At 46.7% G+C, this 18,664-nt stretch overlaps 1 protein-coding gene across 2 annotated transcripts in view; it reads left to right on the forward strand.

Moving 5' to 3' along the window:
• The window catches only part of SPTBN1 (spectrin beta, non-erythrocytic 1), a 209,488-nt gene extending 191,670 nt beyond the window's left edge, over positions 1-17,818 (forward strand). For both annotated transcript variants that reach the window (XM_062209440.1, XM_062209441.1), the window contains 10 exons: positions 2,407-2,651; positions 3,576-3,714; positions 4,501-4,585; positions 6,311-6,507; positions 7,861-7,973; positions 8,576-8,639; positions 13,048-13,286; positions 13,903-14,076; positions 15,749-15,791; positions 16,485-17,818. In XM_062209440.1, coding sequence (XP_062065424.1) covers positions 2,407-2,651; positions 3,576-3,714; positions 4,501-4,585; positions 6,311-6,507; positions 7,861-7,973; positions 8,576-8,639; positions 13,048-13,286; positions 13,903-14,076; positions 15,749-15,791; positions 16,485-16,700 — 1,515 coding nt within the window. In that variant the 3' untranslated portion in view covers positions 16,701-17,818. The remainder of the gene's footprint in view (positions 1-2,406; positions 2,652-3,575; positions 3,715-4,500; positions 4,586-6,310; positions 6,508-7,860; positions 7,974-8,575; positions 8,640-13,047; positions 13,287-13,902; positions 14,077-15,748; positions 15,792-16,484) is intronic.
• The last annotated feature ends 846 nt before the right edge of the window (positions 17,819-18,664 follow it).

Here is an 18,664-nt window from a genome sequence, read left to right on the forward strand (position 1 = left end):
TTGCTCTCTTCCTCCACCATTGAAAACAGCTGGAGGGGAGCTAGCAGTTAGCCTAGTAGTTGAGACGCCCAGAGTACCCTGGCTCCTGATTCCAGCTTCCCATCAGTGCTAACCCTGGGAGGCAGCAGGGACAGCTCAAATTATTGGATTCCTGCCACCCAGGAGTGGGGCCTGGATTGTGTTCCCAGTTCCCAGCTTTGACTCAGCCTTGTCCAGCCCTGGCTGTTAACAGGCTGTATAGGGAGTGAGCCAGCTATTGGGAGCTGTCTGTCCAACTTTCTCTTTCTCTCTTTAAGATTTATTTATTTGAAAGGCAGAGTTAGAGAGAAAGAAGTGAGAGACAGAGAGAGACATCTATGCATTGGTTCACTCCCCAGATGGTTGCAATGGTGGGGGCTGGGCTGGGTGGAAGCTAGAACCCAGGTTTCTCATGGGGGTGCAGGGATTCAAGGACTTGGGACATCTTTCCCTTGCTTTTCCAGGAAGCTGTATTGAAAGTAGAGCAGGCAGGACTTGAACCAAACCTCATATGGTATGCCAGCCAGCTTTTCAGGTGGCAGGTTAACAGTGTACTACAATTCCAGCCCCCAGAATATCTGTCCTGCTCTTCTGTCTGTCTGTCTCTGTCTCTCTTTCTCTGTTGTCTCTGCCTCTCATTTTAATTAAATAAACACCAGAAGTACAGGAAAAAGTGGTTGAAAATTATGGATAGTAGTATTGGAAATTAGCTTTTCAAATCATCTTCCAGGAGCTTGTTTATTATAACTTGAGTTGTACCTGAGCCATAATTAAAGAATAATTCCAAAAACTTCTTAGGATATGGAAATCAAAACACTAATCAGGGACCAGCACTGTGGCCTAGTAGGCTAAGCCTCCACCTGTGGCACTGACATCCCATGTGGGTACCAGTTTGTGTCCTGGCTACTCCTCTTCTGATCCAGCTCTCTGGTATGGCCTGGGAAAACAGTAGAAGATGCCCCAAGTGCTTGGGCCCCTGCACCCACATGGGAGGCCCAGAAGAAGCTCCTGGCTGCTGGCTTTGGATCCATTGCAGCCATTTGGGGAGTGAACCAGCATATGGAAAACCCTTCTCTCTGTCTCCTGCTCTTTGTCTGTAACTCTATCTCTCAAATAAATAAATAAAATCTTAAAAACAAACAAACAAAAAAAAACCACTCATCCAAAAATCCCATTGGTTCTTCGCATCTCTTAGCAGAAACTTTTTTTCCTTACCTCCTACCACCAAAAGTACTGTACAGTTGGGGGTCAGCCTTCCACTACTTCTGGGGCTGCCCATCTCCATCCCCTTTGACCCCAGGTGCATGGGCCACAAAACCCTTCCGTTAGTGCTCTCCTCTCAGATGTCTGAAGGCTTCTAATGCCAGCACTGTTGGACTTCTTTGATCCCATGGTCTCATTAGTAAATAATGATTGGGTGTCATAGTGACTGAGTATCCATTCCTCTATATGTATATTTCTTTAATCAGACATTGAGTGTAATTTTTTTAAGCATAAAATGTCTGTAAATGTAAATTTAAGTATAAAACAGCCACAGTCACAGTTTCTGTAAGAAAGGCTTACCCATCCCCAAAGATGAGATTCTATTCATGATTTTCTTCCCTTCTTATCCAGAAAATACAATGTCATGCTCCTTGCCTGCACTTTGCTTTTTCTACTTAGCTGTCATCTCGGAACACTTTTCAGATGACAACTGGGTGCCTGCCTCTTCATTCTTTTTCATGGCTGCATAGGAATGTCTTGTTGACTACACCATTATTAATGTAACCAGTCCCTCATTTATAGTCATTTACTTTATTTTCAGTCTTTCATTTATATAGAAAATGCTGTAGTATATAACCTATATGTATTTCATTTCCTAAACATGCAAGGATATATGTCAGATATGTTCTCTGCAGTTGGGTCATAAAATGAGAAGGTATATGCATTTATGATGTTCATGGGTACTGCTCGTTTTCTTTGTGTAGGAACTGTGACCTGTAATACTCCTATCAACTGCGAATCAATTCACTGGCAAATCTATCATCAAATTTAAATTTCTGTCTGACTAGTAGCTGACACATTACACTTTCCATGTGCCATACTGTCATGTTTAAGACCCGTCTGCAGACCACCTCCATGGGACCTTTCCTGCCTTCTCCAGCTTGCACCCCTGTGGCATCTCATTGGCTTTATCATTTGAATCAATAGATTTTTTAAAAACTTGGGTTTTGTGACTTGGATCTCCCCAGTGAAATTGAGAATTCTTTGAAGGTTAAGGATCCCATTTTGACCTGGTGCTCCCTTCAGTGTGTGAGCAGAACATGTGTGGCCTGTGTGATGAGGGTGTTGGGGTGACGGTGGGAACGCCCTAAGGGGTCTGCCCGACTCATCTCCATGACTCCACAGGTCAGGCAGCTACAGGAGGACGCAGCCCGCCTCCAGGCGGCCTATGCAGGTGACAAGGCTGACGACATCCAGAAGCGTGAGAACGAAGTCCTAGAAGCCTGGAAGGCCCTGCTGGATGCCTGTGAGGGCCGCAGGGTGCGGCTGGTGGACACAGGGGACAAGTTCCGCTTCTTCAGCATGGTGCGTGACCTCATGCTATGGATGGAGGATGTCATTCGGCAGATTGAGGCCCAAGAGAAGCCCAGGTAAAAGTCTGATCTCTGAGGACTGCTGCCATTGCCCACCGTTGCCAGGGAGCCAGGGGCCTGGTGTCATGGAGCCCTCCCCATTTCTCTTGTCCACCCAGTCCTCCTGCCCTCACCTGGGGTGTAACTCAGCCTCGTCTTTGGAATGAGGTGGCTTTCTGAGCTCGCCTTTCGTGTGTGCGGATCTGTGGATTAAAACCTGCTTGATCCCTTCACAAACGCATCACTAAAGATGTCCCTTACCCTCAACATCTGCTTTAATATTTAATGTTTTTTGTTTCATACAAAGCAATGAAGAGAATATGTGAATAAGCAGCAAATGTATGACCTCCAATTCACCTCTGCCAGCTCCCCTCCCATGGTAATGGAGACATGAACTATGCCGTAAGAGAGGCAATATTTTTATTATCATGTGTATATAAAACAGTTGTATTTCCTGGATCAAGGTCAGCAGATTTTGATCCATAAGGAGGTCTGGAAGCTCCACCAGTCACTGATTTCTAAGCTGGCTCCCAGGCTTTGTAGCTGTTCATGTCTGAATAAGGAGACTTGTAGCAACTACCTATGGTAGCTCACACATAGGGATATGGTTGGGGCACCTGTTATTGCCTCTGTACTGTCTTCAAGAGAATCTTGCTGAATTACATATCAAAGTCTAGACTGCAAAATTGGAATTGTTCAGGTACATACACAGAACCAGAAGTAGCCTCCTTTCAAATGTTTGCTTGTACAGCTGGTCCTGAAGTGATGCTGTCACTATGGTTTAGCTCCAGTGACCCAACTTGTGTCCAGACTGTGAGTCAGACCTGGAAGGCTAAATTAGGCTGCCAGACAATTTCCTTCAAATTAATGTGTGTTATTAAGCCCTACTCTTTTCTTTGAAAAGCTTGATCTCCTAAAGGGGTATTATTTGTCTAATTTTAGGGATGTATCCTCTGTGGAACTGTTAATGAACAATCATCAAGGTATCAAAGCTGAAATCGATGCTCGTAATGACAGTTTCACAACCTGCATTGAACTTGGGAAATCCCTGTTGGCGAGAAAACACTACGCTTCTGAAGAGGTGGGACCCTGCTGGGCTCTGGGGCCATGGGTATAACTGAAGCTGGTTGTAAGATGTAACGTTACTCTAACTTGTGTGAGAGTATGTGGATGTGCATGTACACACAGACACACACATAAATATATGTTTACATTCATAGGCACCTGCATGCACACACACACACAAAGATTTCAGAACTGCTTTGTTCTTTCTTGTGTGCTAGAATAAGACTATGTAGGACTCCGGGCCAGAGCTGGTATACATATGGCACAGAAGACAGTGTTTTCAGGGCTGCAGGTTGCAAAACAGCTTCTCTCACATCTGTCATCAGCCTTATCCCTCTTTGACACCTCTTGCCCGTCACAGATGACCCAGATCAGTGTGCTTTATAGAGGACGGTTGCTGTTTCTGGGCAGGATGATGGTGCTAAAGGGGAAAAGGAAAAGTTCGTTGTGTGGCCCCTTCATGGGAACGATGTCCTCTCAGAGGTCGGCGCTTTGCCCCCATGGCCCCCTCCCTTCCTGAATGCATGTGCTGCAGGGAGCAGAGTCCCGAGAGGCTGAGTGCATTGTTGGCCTGCTCGTGACAAAGCAGCTTTGGCAGAGCCTTGTCTTCCTCCCAGCCCTTTCTGGAAGGAGCAATGCCACACTTTCATCCCCTCTCCCAGGAAACAGACTGAGCAATCCTTAGATGGTTCCTGGCCTGGCCTCTGCAGAAAGTCTGTTTTTGTGAAATGACCCATCAAAGGGAAGACTGAGGGTGTGGTGCATCCCATTCAGATGCCCTGGGTTCCTTCTTTCCATACAGATCAAGGAAAAGTTACTGCAGCTGACAGAAAAGAGAAAAGAAATGATCGACAAGTGGGAAGACCGGTGGGAGTGGTTAAGACTGAGTAAGGATGTACTTCATTTGTCTCTGCTTTTTTGGGTACCACGGGAAGCATGCACGTTTGTTTTTCTGCTTTAATTGACGTCATGTTATTACTTAATGATTTTTGGAGTTCTAGATGCTTCTTTTTAATGTCCTTTACTTCATACTAAATGCGATTAATAAGTAAGTTCCCCATGGCATAACCGCTATTTTTCACCCAGGGATGGAGCTCAGTGTTAAAAGTAGGATCTGAGTGTTCTTTACAGTTGGACGTCCCTCTGGGTTGCCCCCTCCTGCAGTTGTCTTCAAGAAGAGTTCTTCAGAGTCAGGAGGGTAGGGAATGGATCTGATTACGTCTTGTATTTGATGTTCTCAGTGGAGGGTTGGTAACAGAATGAAAGCTCACATCTCTTAAGGTTTTGTCGTGAGTTGACATTGTTCTAAATGGTTTAAAATTCATGTATGCGTCTACTCCCCACAGGGACCCTGTAAGGTGGATTCTGTTTTTACTCCTCATTTTATAAAGAGATGCTTGAGCCAACACAGGGTTTGTAAAGTATAGTACTAGGAGTTTCATGATTGGTATGAACATTATACATAGCCCAGTTCCAGAATTATTTACTGTGCTTTGCCGTTCTGTGTTGGAGCTGTGGACTCTGTCCTTATGTTTTAAACCTGTCTGTACCTAATATGAAACCAAATCCAAGGCTCCATTTTTGAAAGCTGTTTAGAGGAGCTAGAGAAGCCACCTGCTATGGGGCCACTGCCCTCAGAATCTCACCTGTGACCATTCTTTGGGTGAGGATTTGGGTTGTAGGTTTTGAGAATTCCAAGGCATTTTCAATCACTGCTGCGAACGAGGCACTAGGTTGTATGTTGGGGCCACAGTGATGACTTGGCACAGTCCCTGCCATGAAGAGCTAGCATGTCCCTGGTGCAGAGGCAGCATTTTCTCTGTGTGGCCGTGGTGGGGGTTGCCAAGCTGCTGAAGGAACAAACCAGTCAGCTTTAGTATCACAGTGCATTTCTTGCCTGCACAGCCCAAGACGCTTGACGAGATGCAGCCATAGCACAGGCCGAGTTCTAACCTACCTCTCAGAACTGGTGTACATCCTTCCACCAATCTCCTTGTGTGTGGAGGAACAAAATGAAACAGCCTCAGCCTGCACTGTCCTCCATAATATCTGTAGTGTTCTCATATCCTTGCCTCCCCCTAACCCCCTAAAATAAAGCACCCAGCTGTCATCCAACAAAGGGTTCTCTGTGCCTGTCCCTCCCTCAGCATGCTCTGCCTGGGTGTAGAGTGAGTCCCTGCAGGGCTGTGAGGTTGACCTCACCGAGGAGTGCCGGGGGGTGGGGGTGGGGGTGCAGAGCATACCTTCTAGATCTGTGCCCTCTAGTACGATAGGCACTGCCAAACATACAGCACCTGAGAACTTGAAATGTCCTCAGGTGCAGGGAGCATAGAATCCATGTCGCATTTATAGACTTAGGAGAAAAACAAGGCTGTAATGGATCTCAGTAATTTTTTGTACAGATTACATGCTGAAATATGGCTTGCATTTGGGCAAATAAAATGCAGTGTTAATTTCATCCAGTGCTTTTCACTCTAAATGTTAAGTGACCACTGCAGAGTTGAGTTGTTACATGGTTGCCCATAAACTGGTTGTGCAGGCCCTCGCCACCAGGGGCAGCAGTGCTGGGTGGCTGCTGAGCTGCACTCGCTCACTCTTGGTGCTCTGTGCAGTTCTGGAGGTCCATCAGTTCTCAAGGGATGCCAGCGTGGCCGAGGCCTGGCTGCTCGGGCAGGAGCCCTACCTGTCCAGCCGAGAAATAGGCCAGAGCGTGGACGAGGTGGAGAAGCTCATCAAGCGCCACGAGGCATTTGAAAAGTCTGCAGCCACCTGGGACGAGAGGTTCTCCGCCCTGGAGAGGCTGACAACGGTAAGCAGCTACTGGATGCCTGTGAGCTTTGCCTGTTGCTTCTTGTGGGCGCCCCTTCCCCCACTGCTTGCCTGTTAGACCAGAGAGTTCACTCTCTTTCTTGATTTTTTTTTTTAAAGCAGTAAGAATTATCTTAAAATTGGTGAGTCCCTGGAATAGGACTCGGGGAGGAGAAAAAGGACCTGTCACCTTCTGGGAATCTGGATTTACCATCGTTTAATAGTAGCTGTCTGCCCCGGAACAAAGGGATAGTGATTTTATCTTTTGATCTGCTTTTTCTGCTTATATCTCATAGAAGTTTGGATCTTCGGGGGGGCACAGCCTTAAAATGTTCTTCAGAATTTCAGAATTAGAATTCTCACCAAGTAATAGCTTGGTCTTCGGACATTCTAAATCCACTCCAATCCTGATCATCTTTTCTGCCCACGTAAAAGTCTTGGAATAGGCCTTTGTACTGGTATTTGCTCTCCCAAGACTTTTGCACTCCTGCTAGAGAACGTTCTTTGAGGATGTAAAATCTGTTTCTGAGTTCTACAGTTCTTGTGATTTAAAATGTATTTTCATGCTCGTGCGTTAAAAACAGTACCAAAGCTGGCATTCAGCCAATGGCTAAAATGACTGCATGGTATGTTGGGGTGCGTGCATTCGGGTCTCCAGTTTACTGCTAATTCAGACCTTGGGAGGCAGCAGTAATGGCTCAAGTAATTGGATTCCTGCCATGCATGTGGGAAACCTGGATTAAATTCGTGGCCCCTGCTTTGGCCTGACCTGGTCCTAGCCGTTGCAGGCGTTTCAGGAGTGAACCAGTGGATGGAAGTGCTTACATGTTCTTTCTCTCTCTGCCTCTCAAGTTTAAAAAAGAAAAAAAAATTCTTTGGGTGCATGCATATTGCTCACAAAGTGGCTTCGTTTCAGGTTAGGCCATTCTGTGGCCATTTTATGTGTTCTTTGGGTTTTGGCTGAACACAGACCCTCACCACAGTACAAGTGGCTTCCTTAAGAGTTACTGCATCTGTGTCTCTTCTACTTCTCTGAGCTGGGGGGGGGGGGGGTGTCAGCAAAGGTGAGAACTGCATGGTTAATTTTGTAATTAAACCCTGGCTCCCCCGGAGCACACCAACAACTCAGAGGAATCCTGCCAGCCTGTGCAATAGACATCGGTTTGCTGTAGTCTTGGGTTGTGGTGGCAGTTGCTATGAACCTGTTGCCATTTTGCTCAGGCTGTTAGAGCCTCTGGATGTGTGGTGTTGAGTCACTGTAGAAAACTGGACAGGAAGACTGCCTGGGCCCCCAAAGCCCCTTCCCTCAGAGAGGGTTTGTGGCTCTGCCAGACATGACTGTGTTCGCCCTCAGCTGGAGCTACTGGAAGTGCGCAGACAGCAAGAGGAAGAGGAGAGGAAGAGGCGGCCGCCTTCTCCCGAGCCAAGCACAAAGGTGTCAGAGGAGACCGAGTCCCAGCAACAGTGGTGAGTTGTGGGCAGCCCCAGGGGCTGGAGTCTCAGCTCTGGTAGCATCTGTGTCCACGTGCCCCTTCCCATTAGTTGCTTCTGCAGACAATGTAGAATCTACGTAGTCACCCCTGCATAACACAGAGGACACGGAGCTGGCCAGTTGCATAGCTCTGTGGGTGGCAGAAGTGGCAGGTAGACAGTATCCTCACTACAGTGTGTGTGTGCACACACACTTGGAGTGTCCATGTGGTTCCATGGAGGGTGTGAGGCGCCCAGGTCTCAGGCCCGTGGTTTTGTGATGAGGCTCTTTGAAAGGCTTCGGTGATGTCACAGGAAAGGCAGACATTATTCTCTGTTTCTGAAAGGCTGACTGCTGTGCCCGTCCCGGGTGCTCCCTTTGATCGGTGGGAGGGCAGGCAGGGGAGCTTGCGCAGTCTTTATAGCAGGAGTTGTCTGAAGCACTTGGCTGGGCCAAGCCTTCAAAGCAGCTGCATTCTGTGAAAGAGGGTTCCCAAGGGAGAAGCTCCTGATGCGATTGAGTGATGTTGTTTTCCCCCAGTCTTCTTACTTTCTTTTCCTTGTCTTTTTGTCTTCCATCCTTCCCTCTCCCCTCCCAGGGATACTTCAAGAGGAGAACAAGTTTCCCAGAATGGTTTGCCGGCTGAACAGGGATCTCCACGGGTTAGTTACCGCTCTCAAACCTACCAAAACTACAGAAACTTTAATAGACGGACAGCCAGTGACCAGCCCTGGTCTACACTATGAAGTTCACTACCAGTTGTCAAGAACCACTCTTTCCAAATCCTGTCGGTTTTGACTTCTTGGCTCCCTCCCACCTCACACAAAGTGTTAAAATTTTTACTTAATTCTTAGCCTTCCTTGGTTTCATACTTGTTTGCATTTCATTCATGTTTGTTTGAGTCTCTTTAACTGATGGATGCTCAGTTGCCTTAAAGCAGCATACTTATTTTTGGTTTATTTTATTGTGAGCTTTTTACTTTATTAAGATTTTTACAGCGAAGCCTTTACATGAATAATTGAAATTAAATGAAATTACATCATAATGAAGAAGAAAACTAGAATCTAACAGGTATGACACATCCAGTTATACTAACAGGGCACAGTACTGTGCTATATGTAGCCCCCTTTACAGCTCTTATTAACCTGCCTTAGTTAACTAGTGACTAGGAAGACTGCTGTGTGAGGAAGGAGACCTCCAGTACCAAGATTAAAACCTGGAGTCAGCTGTGTAACATTCCACGCACGATACATTCAGTTTGGATTTTTTTGAAGATGACAAAGGGAAGTCGGATCTTCTCAGAAAGCTATTTTAGTTTTCAGTGCAGAATCTCAACCATTTTGAGACCCTTGAGTGCTACATTCATTTTTATAAACCAGTAGAAACCAGTTCCTCTCCAGCTTCTTCCTGCCAACCCCTGAGTTGGGAATGCAGCAGCCGTCGCAGCCAGCCTCAAAGTCAAAGGACCTGCCACTGCCACTGCCAGGCCCGGGGTGCAGCACAGGGCTGGCGGGCAGCAGGTGCTTGGGAAGCCTACTCATCAGGCTTGCAAGGCCTCTCCCTTCAGTCAATGACTTGGGGATGTCAAAAGTGTTTGCATTTTTCAAACAAACAAGACGAAAGCCATTTTGGTTCATCCTGATTACTTGAAGGCTGCGAGTGGCAGGCTGGCCTCGGAAGCCCATCAGGGTGTGCAGACAGACTCCCCGTGTGACCCAGCTGCCTCCCGGGGAGTCGTCATTCATTTCCGCACAACTTTTCCCTAAGTTCCCTAGTGAGTCTTTTATGATGGCATGTATCAGGCTGCCAGCAGGGTTTGAAAATGTTTTAACAGAAATCCTTTTCTTTAAGAGTAGGAGCGGATGAAAGAGGTGATTTCATGGTACTGATAAAAAACCAAACCCGTAATACAGCAAGGCCTGTGAGACGTCCACTTGCTCATTTGCCATATGTAGAATGTGTTAGTAGAATCAGAAACCTGTTTTGATATGTGTTCTCCATGAGTTAAGTCTAATTTGTCTTTTCATTTCATGATGCATGTCTTTTTTTTTTCTTTTGTCAGGATAACATCATATAGCATCTTGTTTGTTTTTCCTTATCTCTATGTACATATCTATCTACTTGTGACTGTAGATGGGTATAGAGATAGATGCCAAGCTTCTTATGTTCTGGGGATAGTGTGCACCATTATTGGGTCTCTGCCTTAAAACACACCAAAATTCATCGTCTTTGGTCATCAAGGAGCCCTGGCTGATGTCTTGGCTCCAGATTATATTGTGTGTCATTGATCTATATGTATATATGTGATGTTTCCATATATATATATGTGTGTGTGTGTTTCAATTTTGTATCATCAGGACCGATATCCAGTTTTATGCTTTTTATATTCAGAAGACCAAAAAAAGAAAACAGAACTGTGTAAGCATGTGAGAAAGGAGAGTGAATGCTATTTCACTCTCATATTTTTATTGAAATTTTTAAATTGTTGCTTACCAGAACAAATTTTTAATTACAATTGGATTATATTGGAAGAAGAAAAAAAAAAACAAAAAAACTGCGTTCTTCTCAGTGATGGTGCAGAGACTCAAGTTAATGAACTTGAAAATAGTGTTGCTTCGTGCCCTTTGGAAACCAGTTGGGTGCTCCTGTGCTACTAGCTGTCACGTTGCATTTGTGTTCACCTCCTGATCTGAGTATCTCAGGTGTGCTCAGCCACTAAAGCACTCCGGACTAATCATGAAAGAGAAGCAACGTGGGGGTGGGCGGGATAGGGTAGGGGATGTACCCACATGTACCCACTGTTCGATCATAGCACTGTGATTTGCTTTCAATGTTTGTCTCTGGTGGTGTGCTGTCTGTTGGCATGCTTAAAGCACATGTCCATTAAAATTCATTTTGTTCCTTTTATTTTCCTTGTTTTCTTGGTTAGTGGTTCATTTGCATAAACATTAATTATCTCTGCATATGGGTTTGGGATTTTCTCTTTCCTTCTAACTCTAAAGAAAAAATTTTTGCTGCAGAATTCCCCTCAGAAGAGGCTTCCCTGGCCCTCACCTGCCTTGGAGTCTGACCAAGTATGATAAATTGTAGCCTTTTTCCAAGTAAACATCTGTATCCAGGTCATTGCTGTCACTAGCAGTTTTGGAGTCAAACCTGCAGCATGAAATTTTTTTTTAGCCTGTTTTCTGTATATACTAACCCCATTTTCTCTCTGGACTCACACCTGGGCTCAGGCCTTGCAGACCACACTCACTTCCTCCTCACCAGAAGTGTCCTCAAGTCTCACACTAGAAGAAATGTGTCAGCTTGAAAATCCACTCACATTCTTTTGGTTCAGGATTTTGTTTTTTGGTTTATTTCCCCTTTCACAGCTCTCGCTTTAAAAGTGAAAAGACAGAAATATTTAAATAGCCCACTGCTCTTAGGCATATGTATACAGACTGTCATTTGCAAGGCCAGGGTAGTCACTACACAACACACAGACACACAAGTACACACCACGTACATGCTGCCTTCTCCTTCTGCCCCAATAATCCTTATTCCCTGTTGCTATGAGAAGAAAGTGTTCCAATCAAAAACATCCTTAAATTGCATAGCCTCCAGTCTCACCCTAATCACGAATGCTGACTGATCATTTGCACAGACAGGATGTAAGCTGGGACTTCTCCCTCCCTTCAGAGCTTTCACCAGCCCTTTTTCCAAAGGGTCAGTTTTGTCAAGCACTGGGTCCATCCGTGCAGATAAGACCTCAGCGAGAGAAGCAGCTCCCAAGGGTTGACAGCTCTGAGTGTTCAGGTGGTGGTGGCCAGTCTACCGTTTATCCTGTTGAAGTTGTTGCCGCTAATTTGGTGCCACTTGGTTCTGGGCAGCAGTGGTGGGGGACGTATCTAATGAGCGTGCCATTGACACCTCCGTGTTTGTCCGTGTGTGAGGGGTGCAGGTTGTCTGTAATCCACTAAAGCGTCAGCCACACCCAGCTTTAGTTAACTCGCTAATCCCACACCCTGGGTGTTACCAGCCAGGGGCTATTACAGTTAATGGTACACAGTTGACGGTACACAGGCTGAAAGCGATAATGAATCAAGACCCTACTACATGTCCAAAGCCGAAAAAGCCATGAGGGTTACACTTTAAATGAGCTTGGAAAGGAACGCTCCCGAAGACGTCTGCAGCCTGAAGGGTCAGAGCCACTGGCAGCCCGGCTCGCTCTGGGCTTTCTCGTCTCAGTGCAGCAAGGCACCGTGATCAACCAACCTGTGATGGGGAAGGCCCTGGTTCTGTCTTTGTTTGGGGGTAAATAGCTGTGTGGTGTTGAGTGACTGTGATTGGCTTTTCCAGCTCCTTTAACACAAACTACAACCCACTCACGATACAACTTGGGCAGATGTGGTTCAATTGATGTTTGTTGACTTGCCTCATTTCCTTCCAGCTCTTTCCGTTCCCAAGTCTAACGGGGATGGTAGATGTGAAATGCATGACTGTCGTCCTAATTTCTGCATGTGTTTTTGATAATGTGTTGAGGGCTGGGGGAGGAGAACCAGAGAGCATTTTCAGATCCCAGAGGTCTTTCCTTGTCTTATTTCCGGGGGAATGCCGTGTAGCTCTTGATAGAGTTGTCTATCGATCTGTTTGTGAATGCCCTTTCGCTTCAACTTCCAGCCCTTCTGGTGGCATCCTTGGGTGTAAGGTGGCTGCTGTATAACGTCCACTCTCTCCTATTTAATGCGTGTGATTGTTAACTGTTGTCCTTTTGTTCTAAAGTAACCCTAAGAGGAGATGATTGAGTTACAGTAGAGAAAATGGATTGATCAGAGGAGTAGAGTGCAGTAAAACTCATACTGGCATTTCGCTTTTCTCATTTCCCCGTAAACGGGCGGGTATTAATCCTTCCCCCACCTTCTAATGTCCTTGGTGTCCAGCTGGCTTTGTGGGGTGTGCAATGGTTTTACTGTACTGCCTCGATCTGTGCCAGGCATTTATACACAGCCACGTGTGTGAGTCAGTTAGGACGGATGTGGTCACCCACTGTGGCTCATGGGATTAGCTGAACGGCCTCTCCACTGTCCCTAGATGGCAGATACGGCGGACACGAGCGAAATGGTCAATGGCGCTGCAGAACAGAGGACGAGCTCCAAAGAGTCCAGTCCCATCCCCTCCCCAACCTCTGATCGCAAAGCCAAGACTGGCCTGCCGCCCCAGAGTGCTGCCACCTTACCAGCCAGGACCCAGGAGATGCCCTCGGCGCAGATGGAAGGCTTCCTGAACCGGAAGCACGAGTGGGAGGCCCACAACAAGAAGGCCTCGAGCAGGTAACTGCAGCCAAAGCTGGGAAATCAGCCCATCAGGGGACAGGACGAGGTGGCAGGGTAGTGAATGTTCACAAGGCTTCATAGATTTCACACCTCCCTAGGCGTCAGATTCCTGGGACTGACAGTGGAAGGTGGGAGGAGGGTGCTGTAGGTCTTCATATTATTCGTTACCTCCCACCAGCCCCAATTTTATTGTGTAACAGATAGGGATATGTCTGGTTAAAATAAAAGCTCACTTTCTGTAAGAAAGCCAGTAGTTGGCAAAGAAGGGGCCGAAACTTGTATCTAACTCCAAAACCTGCGTGCCCAACCATCAGTAAGCCCAAGTGCCTAGGACCGCTGTGCACACCGGTGCAGGTTGTACCCAGCACATAAAAGGAATCGTGCCTTCTTAACGGACTACCGTTCATGTGGAGGACAACATAGGTGCTAGGGTAAAATCAGTGTACGACAGTTTGCCATATCATGGAGCAGAGGCCACCATCCTCTAACTTATCCAAAGGTCCCATCAGTCCCAAAGGACTTTGTGTGTTGTGGAGGGGGGAAGATTAACCAAATTGTGACTGCTTTAGGGGGCAACGAAGTAGCACCTGACGTCCCTCTCTTTACCACCCAGGTCCTGGCACAATGTGTACTGTGTCATCAATAACCAGGAGATGGGTTTCTACAAAGATGCCAAGACTGCTGCGTCCGGCATTCCCTACCACAGCGAGGTGCCCGTGAGCTTGAAGGAAGCCCTGTGCGAAGTGGCCCTCGATTACAAGAAGAAGAAACACGTATTCAAGCTAAGGTGACAGCTGCCAGGGCCCAGGGCTGGGCTTGTTTCCACCTCAGGGTTGGTTTTCTCCCATGGGTACCCTGTGTTCAGCTGGGTCACCTCTGAGCTGTTTTAGATCTCCCAAGAAGGTGGAGCAGGTTCGGCCACATTGCTGTTAAGGTCACTGGATTCTTTGGGGACTGGAGCCAGCCACTGGCCCCCTGTGGTTTAAAGCATGGCTGAGACTGAAGGAGAGGGAACTTGAGTTCTTATTACCTAGAACACAGGGCTTGTTTCCTAAGACTTAAAGAAGATCTCAATTCCTAGTTTAAGGGAAGTTTAGAAAAACCATTTCTCCATCATTTCTGCTTATCCAGACCCAGGAAATGCTGTTCTTTGCTCATGAGTGAACTGGCAGTGCGTCAAGTGAGTCATCACGGAGCCAGATGGAGACAAACAGGAAATGCTTGGGTGGGGCCCAGGCCCCCTCTGCCACCTGCCTCCCAGTGGCTGCTCCAGCTGCCCCCAGAATTATCTAGTCCCACATGTCTCTTCCCCTGGGATGTATCACATCCCCACAGAGGAGATCCAAGCTCAGAAGTTCTCCTCACCCTTGAAAATAAGCAGAGGAAAAAAAATCATCCTATCTTTAAAAAATGTAAAAAGTAAACACTTCAGCAGTCAGAATGTGACCGAGGTTTATGCTGGTTTGCTCTATAGCTCTGGTCTTTAGCTGTGTTTGCATTTCATGCCGGGTAACCAGGCCTAGGACTCCATGGAGAGTGACACCTTTGGCATGATTTATTAAGCTCTGTCCGTGAGCGCTGTTGGCGGGTGCTCCAGACTCTGGGAAGCTTTCTGGCTTGTCAGACAAGGTGAAGACAGCCCAACTCCTGGCTGCTGTCTCCCTGTACTCCCGTGATGCAGCCCCAGAGTTGGGATTGGCTTTATCCCCTGTGGCACCAGTGATGCTCTCATCTCTTTACAGTAGCGCAGTAGCTGAAGGAACCTCCTCAGGTCATACCAGTGGCCTCACACATGTGGCTGCTTTTATTCTGAAACACATGAGAAGAAAAACCTAGAAGACCTTTTCTACATGTCAGAGACCCTGGAATTAAATTTTAAATACAGAGGATCCAAGCTCAGCAGCAGAATTTCAAAAGAACTCATCATTCTTTGTTAAAGTCATTAATTTGAAACACAGAAAGACAGAAAAAGCTGCCATCCCCTGATTCATTCCCCCAAATGCCCGCAGTGACCACAGCTGGGCCCAGGCCAGAGCCAGGAGCTGAGAACTCAGTCTAGGTCTTCGAGTGGGTAGCAGGGAGCCAGCTGCTTGTGCATCAATGGTTGCCTCTCAGGATCTGCGTTGGTGGGAAGCAGGAATCACGAGCTGGAGCAGGAAATTTGTTCTAGGACATTGGGGTCTTAACCACCAGGCCTGACCTCCATCCCACTGCGATATGGGATGCAGGTGTCCCCAGTGCCTCTTAACCACTGTGCCAAGCACACCCCTGTATGGCTACTTGTCCAGGGAACTGTCGCTGGGTCTGTGCAGGTCCCCAGACGTGGTGACATGTGCAGAGCTCTGGTGCTTCTGATAGGATTCCTAGGACCTGTTTATATCCCTCTGAGGCAGTGAGAGCTGGGGGCTTCTATTTTTCTGAAGTTAAATCACAGCTGACTTTCTTCCTTGGAATTGCAGACTGAATGACGGCAATGAGTACCTCTTCCAAGCCAAAGATGATGTAAGTTTCTTAGTTTCATTTCTCTCAAATATTTAGGAGTATGTTGCCGGTGTTGGTGGCATAATCACTTTATTCGTCTTGTTCATATGCTTCACGAGCAGAGATGGCCTCTGTCTTCTGGCCTCCGCAGTCACTATTACTGGAGGTGTTGGTGCCCTTTCTGTCCTTAGGAGGCAGTGCATGTCACCTTGTGTCCCCTGCTGAGGGAGGACAGAGTGCGGAGTCGGTGGAAGTTGAGAGAGGAGAACCTTGCCCGCTGTCTTGGGGCAGGAGGCCCAGTGAGGTGGTTCCAGGGCTGGCATGGCTTCTGATGCCCTCTGCTGCCGAAAACTAGCTGTGCTCCATGGTTGTCCTCCACCATGAAGTGGTTCACGAAAAACCCTTGAAGTTTGAAAGAAGGTGGAACCCCACACCCGAGAGTGAGAGCCCTGTCTTCCCACTCTGGCCGATCTGCAAGACCGCATTCCAGGGTGGTAAGCTCTCACGGGAGGTGGGCCACGTTCACTCTGCTCACTCTGACAAACAGAGGTGCCTTTTCGGGCAGTGCCCAGAGTGACTGCTCACCTTCAGGCAGACATGCTGGTCCCCAGCCTTCCAGCCACTGGAGGCTGGGACGGTCATCTGGGTGGGGCCGGGACACCTCACAGCCACATCTCGTGGTTGAGTCTCATCTGTGTCCCCTCCTCTGTCCAGGAGGAAATGAACACATGGATCCAGGCCATCTCCTCGGCCATCTCCTCGGATAAGCACGAAGTGTCCGCCAGCACCCAGAGCACGCCAGCGTCCAGCCGGGCACAGACCTTGCCCACCAGCGTCACCATCACCAGCGAGTCCAGTCCCGGCAAGCGGGAGAAGGACAAAGAAAAAGACAAAGAGAAGCGGTTCAGCCTCTTTGGCAAAAAGAAATGAACTCCTTCCCTTCACATCCTGCCGTTCTCTTACCTTTTCAGTGAAATTCCAGCATGCAAGCTCAGAACCAACACATTACTCTCTGTGCCTAATGTTCCTCAATGTGGTTGATTTTTTTTTTTTTTTTTTTTTTAATTTATAGAGCATTTCTGGGGGGAGGGAGGGTAAGGGAAATACACCTAAATACTCTATCTCCAAGTTATAAAAGTTTGAGGTGCAGAGGGAAGGCCAGATTTTTTTTTTAAAAAAATGAAATTATATAGATTAGAGCTCAATATTAAAACTGTTCCTCAATTTTGTGAGGCTGTGTTGGAAATAACCCGCCTCTAGTGCTGTTGGTATGCAAGGCAGCGGTGCTTACCCAGTATCTCCTGTGCTCACCAGAGACAACATGTACCAGTTTCCCGACACCATTCTCTTCCATTGACTTCCGGTGGTCACCCTCAGTTTTGACGCTTAGAAGTGCCCGTGGTGGGTGTAACCTTTATTAAACAGATCGTGTCTTATGATCTTGCTGCAGCCACAAGTGCAGCTCTCCATAACTCTACAGACCAAACCGTTTGTATCTGGCATCACGTACTAACACACGACATGCGGCTTTTCTGCATCAACCCTGACGACGGTTAAGAATGTCGGTGTACCAGAAGGAATAGAAAACCGATACTGTTTTAAATAATCTGTAATTTCCATTTTTTTTTTTTGCTGAAATACATTATATTGTATGTTTGAGATAATTCTAGTACAAAGTATAATAAACCTAGATGTATAATAAGCCCTTTAAATCATTGGTAAGTGTACAAGTGGAACTAAAGCATTTACTGGACAAAGTAATGTTACTCTAATGGTTACTTGCTCGTGCGTTGCCACACTGTGTTATAATTTGCTTCATTACCTTGCTATTTGATACATAGTGTGCATTTCTGTCACTGTAACTATTGTAATGACAAATTTTCATCCGACTGCACAATCAAAACGGCATTGATAGGAATGAACTCCAGAGGCTGGGCCTGACCAGGGAGTGGTCGCTCAGGCCTGGTGCTCCGTTGTACGACCTGTACCTCTCAACTCTTGCCCCATCTGTTAAATATATGCTATGTCATTAAATGCTTTTAAATCCAGCACGGCGACTGTTGTTTTTCCTGCGCCCTGCATCTCGCTATGTAGGGAAACTACAGAGGGAGAAACAGCAAAGGGGCAACATGCAGTCGGCCTGGGTTCTTTTGTACCATTGCACAAGTGTGGTGCACAGGCTTTAAAAACTACAGCAAGCAGAGGAATGAAGTCTAGGTAGTTGTGGATCTAGATTTTATCTTTCATCTAGGCAAGACTGATCAGAGAGCTGGCTTGCCCTGGGCTCTGTGACACCCTGTTGGTGAACTTTTGTGTCCAGGGTCACAGATAATAAATATTTGGGGTTTTGTGAGCTACATGGTGTCATTTGCTACTTAACTCTGCTGCTGTGTGATCTGGAGATAGTTGTTGACGAAATGGGGACAATTGGGCATGGCTTTATTCTAATAAAATCATATTTAGGAACGTAAATTAGAATTTCAAAAAAATTCCATATGCCACAGAGTATTCTTTTGCTTTTCATAAACATTTAAAATGTAAAGTCTGCTGCAAGTTAAGCCACCGTTTGGGACACCACACCCCTATTTCTTTGTGCCTGGGATCGAAGTCCTTCTATTTCTGCTGATGTGCCTGGCTCAAGTACTTGAGTCCCTGCCATCCATATGAGAGACTAAGATGGAGTTCCCGGCTTTTGGCTTCAGCCTGGCCCATCCACAGCTATTGTGAATGTTGTGGAGTGAACCAGTGGATGGAAGATCTCTCTCCATTTGTCTCTCTCTGTGCCACTCTGCCTTTCAAATAAATAAAAATGAATAAAAAACAGAATGTAAAATGTATTTTCTACAGATCCTAGAGAGACAGCAACAGACACAATTTGGTGTGACCATAGTTTG

This window comes from Lepus europaeus, chromosome 13 (assembly GCF_033115175.1).
Source record: "Lepus europaeus isolate LE1 chromosome 13, mLepTim1.pri, whole genome shotgun sequence".
NCBI lineage: Eukaryota > Metazoa > Chordata > Mammalia > Lagomorpha > Leporidae > Lepus > Lepus europaeus.